Genomic DNA, 6000 nt, shown 5'->3' on the forward strand with positions numbered 1-6000 from the left:
AGGAAATCACAACTTGTGTAAAATTGAAGCAAAAATGAAAGGCTGATTCAGGGGAATGGCAAGTTTGTCAAAATATGTCATTTGGAATTAAATCTTCATAACTTGTATAACGTTTTTTAGCTCGACTTTTCTATGAAAAGGGGAGCTATCCTACTCGCCCCGGCGTCGGCGTTAGCGTTAGCGTTGGCGTCACACCTTGGTTAAGTTTTTCGTACCACCCCACTTTATTTCAGAAGTATTACAAGTATGGCTTTGAAACTTACCATACTTGTTCACCATCATAACCTCCATCTACAGACAAGAGTACATAACTCTGTCAAGGTTTTTGACAGAATTATGGCCCTTTTTTGACTTAGAAAGTGTATTGAGCTTGGTTAAGTTTTTTGTACCACCTCACTTTATTTCAAAACCATTGGAGGTATTGCTTTGAAACTGACCATACTTGTTTACCATCACGACCTTCATCAACAGACAAGAGGACATAACTCTGTCAAGGTTTTTGACAGAATTATGCCCCTTTTTGACTTAGAAAATACATTGAATATGGGTAAATCCACTTATTGCCTTAACCCTTTGAGATATTGCTTTGAAACTTTTAATGCTATTTCACATCATTACCCCCATCTGTACGCAAGAGAAGGTAACTCTGTCAAGGATTTGTTTTAAAAATTAAGGCCTTTTATCGACTTAGAATCTTGGTTAAGTTTTTAGTACCAGTCCACTTTTTGACTGAACTGTTTGAGATATTAATTTGAAAGTTGGAATACTTGTTTACCATCATGGTCCCAAAACATGGGCAGGAGAAGGTAATTCTGTTAAGGATTTTATTTGAATTATGGCCCTTTTTGACTTAGAAACTCAGTTAAGATTTTCATTCTTGTCCACTTGTTGACTTAACCATTTGAGATATTACTTTGGAAGTTGGAGTTCTTATGTGCCATCATGAGACCTATCTGTAAGCAAGAGAAGATAACTCTGTGAAAATGTTTCTTGATTTGTACTTAGAAATTCCTAGTTAAAGTCTTGTGTGCCCTTAACTGTCAAAGTTTTGTTTTATAGGCAAGCACTAAAAAAGTCGAGCGCGCTGTCCTTCTGACAGCTCTTGTTAAGATTTCAATATCTATTAAGATTTCAGTAATCTAACTTTAACACAGCAAACAGCAAATTGTTTGAAAATTAGCAAAATAAAGATATTTAAATATTGATTCTTCTTGTAAAACAGATGGCCCCAGATTATGATCACCTGACATTGATGCAGAAAGTGGAAGTGTTTGAGCATGCCCTAGAACACACACAGGGAGATGACCTGGCAAAGATACTCTGGTACAAGAGTCCAAACTCTGAGGTAATACCACAACATAATACATTGTTTCATAATGGTTTGATATTTAATAATATCCGGCTATTCCAACTGTACTGAGTTAGAGACTTTTATGCACTCTGTCCATGATTTACAGATGGCAACTAAGTTTTTAGAATTTAATTTTTTTTTTTTTAAATTGGAACCTTTAACCTTCTGAAACCGAATGTGATTAGTCTTTGTTTTTAGTATAGAGCCATGCCAGCCTGATTGCCCATGTTGTTTGACCAGACTCTACATTGTTGCATGACAAACTTTAAATTTTTGTCTGGATAACTTAAAAATTGACACTGGACAGTCAAAAATATATTAGCTGGGCATTTCTCTTTAAAGAAATTCAGCATGTTATAAGTAAAAAGCAAAAAAAAAAAGGATCTAAGAAGTTTAACCAGAAGCTTGATTTTTCTAAGAAGTTTAACCAGAAGCTTGATTTTTCTAAGAAGTATGTTTAACCAAAAGCTTGATTTTTTTTTCTCTCTCAAAATTTAAGATATGGTTTGATAGAAGGACCAACTACACACGGTCTCTGGCTGTGATGTCAATGGTGGGCTATGTTCTTGGACTAGGTGACAGGTAAGTGATCTTTTGAGTCATCATTTTCAATGTTCTTCATATTTATTAGTAATCATGATAAATTCATAGATTTTTTTTTTCTTTCATTTTTATCTAGGAAAAATTTTTATGTGAAACAAAATTTCAAATTTATTGAGAAACATTTTATGGGAAACTAATAATTAATTTTTATGCATGTTAATTTTGTTAAGCAATATTTAATTAATTTAGCAAAGTTGCTATTTTTGCAAATCTCATAAGACCTGAATTTGCATTCATTGAAAATTAAAGGAAAAGGCAACTTTTAGATGAAATAGATAATCACATTGATGTATTTTGTTTGCAGACATCCTTCCAATTTGATGTTAGATCGAATGAGCGGAAAGATAATACACATTGATTTTGGCGACTGTTTTGAGGTTGCCATGGTGAGGGAGAAATTCCCGGAGAAGATACCTTTTAGATTAACACGTATGCTAATTAATGCCATGGAGGTACGTACTTATATAGTGTAAATTTTTAGATCCTGTCTGTAAAGAAAGACCCTGAAAATTAACTGATAACTTTTAAGTATTTTTAGCTGGTAAATTGATCAAACTAGTTTGTTCTTTTGAGTATCGCTGGATTTAGAGTTATGAAGCATCTCTCATTAAATTATCTTCCCCACACAATTGTGAATTTGGTTCTGTCATGGGTTTTGAATTCTTTGTGCAACAGTTAAGAAGCAATGAGAGTAACTCACAGGTTGTAGGGTCAAGGTAATTGCCAGGTCTTTGCCTTAAAAACTGCTTGGAAGATTATTTTGAGCTTTTCTTCATCAGTAAAGCTTAAGGAAATTGCCAAAGTTATAAAAATTTTGTGCGACCTGTTTGAAACTTAATGAAATTGTATATTCCCGTTCTTTAAATTATATACTACATTTACTTTATGCTTAAAACAGGTTAACTTGAAACTTTACTATTAACTCATTTATTGTATTAAAGGTGACAGGTATCGGTGGCAACTACAAGATGACATGTGAAAGTGTCATGTCAGTATTGAGAGAACATAAAGACAGTCTCATGGCAGTGTTGGAAGCCTTTGTATATGATCCATTACTTAACTGGAGACTTATGGATAGTAAGTTATTCTAACCCTTTATTATGCTGGAACCAGGAATGATTCGCCTTTGCCACCAGTCTAGAATGATAGTAATTATTTTCTTACCATATCTGTTATCATTTTTGTGTGAAAATGCTATGGAAAAAAGTGAATGAAAGATGGTTTCAGCAGTAATGACTGCTTTAAGCAAATAACCATCCCAGTTTACATTTAACTGTTACGTTTTCTGGTTGTTGGCCACTAAATTTAAATTGTGAAATATATGTTGCTTCAATTATATAAGATTGGAACAGATACAGACTGTTTATGGTCATTGTCCTGAAACCACTTGCCCGTTGTGGTAGGCTATGTATCAAAGATTAAAATTGTGAGTAAAGACTTCACTGCTGTGGGTTCGAATCCCACCTTTTTTTTTTTCATGGATTCTTGTAAGGAAGCTTTTCAGCTAGCTTTCAGTAGTGCATTGGTTCTACTAAGTAGCCTTTTTGTGCCTGAAATAATACACGTAGTTGTGCCTAACATCTACTATCAATAGTAAAGCTGTAAAGTCGGCATACAACCTTTATAGTGTTGAAGCGATGTATAACACAACCAAAAAAGAAGGAATATGTTTATTGAGAGCTGTAACAGGTGATATAAAATATATATTTTGGATATTTTTTATTTATGTTATTTTCCTTTTCTTTTCAGCGACCACAAAAACTAAGACGAAATCAACGCGCTCGGATCCAACCTACTCTGAGAGCAGTAACGACCAGGGAGACAACTTTGAGAACGTAGAGTTGACACAGTCTAGTCATAAGAAATCAGTAGCGGAGGCAAGCCAACCCGCAGCTGGTGATAATTCGCAACAAGAGAGTCTGAACAAGAAGGCTATTAGCATCGTCGAGCATGTTCGTGCTAAACTGACAGGTCGTGATTTCTCCGTGGAGACGCCAGTGGATGTAGCCAATCAGGTGGACTTATTAATCAAGCAGGCAACATCGCACGAGAATCTATGCCAGTGTTATATTGGTTGGTGCCCATTCTGGTGAAAAAAATAAATAAAACAGTGGTAAATAATTTTAAACTGTATAAACACAACGAGGTTTATCCTGTAAAACCAAAATATATTTGTAAAGTATAGATAAATGTTAATGAAACAGAGACAAAGTGTGTAAACATTAAAATCAAATGAATAGGTCAAGGACTGTTTCTAATTTTATTAATCCTAGAAAGCTCTAGGACAGTATTAAAGGTTAAAAATATGTTCTACATGTATTTACAATTTTTCCAGTTAACAACACTTGTTGGAAAGATTGAAATGGACACCTCCATAGTGATGTGTCAGTAAATCATTTACCCATCAATGTTTTGGGCATAAAATCATACCAAAGATTTGGATTCTCATAATAAGTTGTAACAAAGGTTGATGGTTTAACATGGGTGCCTGCTTGTGCGTGAAATAAGATATAAAGAGCCACCCAGAGGTAATTTTCCACCTGCTAAACTGACCTCCACTGCTAGGTGCAACTCGATTGATATGACCCAACCAAAGCGAAAAGAGGATAATTATTGTAATGAACTGGTGTTTTGATATATAATTCTTGGGCAATCACTATAGAAGTTTGAAATTTTTACACTGAAAAAGAGATGCAATATTGACGTAAATTTTTTAATTTTTATGACATGGTGTGAACAAAGTTCTGTGTAAAACAATATTGTTTAAATTTCTCGGATAATGGTACATATATGTTTCACATATTGTGGTGCTGTTGATAAACTGTATCTTTAGACAATATCTTACAGGAGTATCTTTTTGTCACTTCAATATGCATATTTGTTTTTATGATTGATGTCATTCACATATGTTGATATATGCAATCACATATTATGTTATTTATGTGATCACATTTTATGTTATTTATGTGATCATACATTATGTCGATTTATGTGATCAGAGTCCTACATTATGTGGATTGATGTCATTATGTATTGTGTCGATTTATGTGATCATAAATTGTTTTGATGCATGTGGATATGTGTGAATTATGTTGATACACATCATTTACAAGGGGTGTTCGTGGCAAAGTGGTTATGGTCGTTGACTTCAAACCACATGCCCCTCGTCGCTCTGGGTTTGAATCCTGACATGAACTGTGGCTCCTTTCATTTGAGGAAGCTATCTAGTTAGTTTACGGAATGTTGGTGCTACTCGGGTGCCCGTTCATGCCTGAAATAATGCACGGAAGGGCACCTGAGGTCTTCCTCCACCAGTAAACCAAGAAAGTCACCATATGTCCTATACTTTTTGGTGTGACAAAATCAACCCCCCCCCCCCCCCAAAAAAAAAAAAAAAGATGTGATCATTTATTATGTCGATTAATGTGATCACGTATAATGTTGATTCATGTGGTTATGTTGTTATATATATATGGTCATATTTTATGTTGACTTATATGATCATACATTATGTTGATTCATGTGATTATGTTGATATATATGGTCATGTTTTATGTTGATTAATGTGATCATTTATATTAAACATGTAAATGTTGATTTTGATTCATGTAAACATGTTGATTACTGATTTCAATCACAGTTACACAGATACACTACAAATACATTACATTTTACCTTTGTGAGTTATTTAGCTATAGTTTTTTTTGCAACCAAAAGAAAATTCAGACAAACAAAGAATACAACTGTTCCTTGGTTTTATTGTGATGCTGTAAGTCTAACCTTTAATCTTGTTTAATTTAGGCATCAAAATAACGAAGTATTTGATATAATCAAGTGGTGAAAATGTGTGCTCAGAATGGGGAAAAACTATTGTCATTTACCTTACCTATTTTCATTGATATACTTTGTAAGTTATTTTTTTCTTCTAATAGTGAATATGTATTGTTAAGAATATATTAAATGATTCTTTGGAATTAATATGTGTATTAATGATAAAAGGTTTTGTTCGTTTGTTGCATAATGAAAATAAAATAATAAAAAATGTA

General features: G+C 33.5%; 1 protein-coding gene across 1 annotated transcript in view; it reads left to right on the forward strand.

Annotated features, from left to right (window-relative positions):
• The window catches only part of LOC132749557 (serine/threonine-protein kinase mTOR-like), a 49539-nt gene extending 43539 nt beyond the window's left edge, over positions 1-6000 (forward strand). Inside the window, exons 46-50 of the mRNA XM_060739366.1 lie at positions 1223-1345; positions 1851-1933; positions 2259-2406; positions 2896-3031; positions 3704-6000. Coding sequence (XP_060595349.1) covers positions 1223-1345; positions 1851-1933; positions 2259-2406; positions 2896-3031; positions 3704-4047 — 834 coding nt within the window. The 3' untranslated portion in view covers positions 4048-6000. The remainder of the gene's footprint in view (positions 1-1222; positions 1346-1850; positions 1934-2258; positions 2407-2895; positions 3032-3703) is intronic.

The sequence above is a fragment of the Ruditapes philippinarum genome, unplaced genomic scaffold, assembly GCF_026571515.1.
Source record: "Ruditapes philippinarum isolate M1 unplaced genomic scaffold, ASM2657151v2 ctg345_1_1_1_1, whole genome shotgun sequence".
Taxonomy (NCBI): domain Eukaryota; kingdom Metazoa; phylum Mollusca; class Bivalvia; order Venerida; family Veneridae; genus Ruditapes; species Ruditapes philippinarum.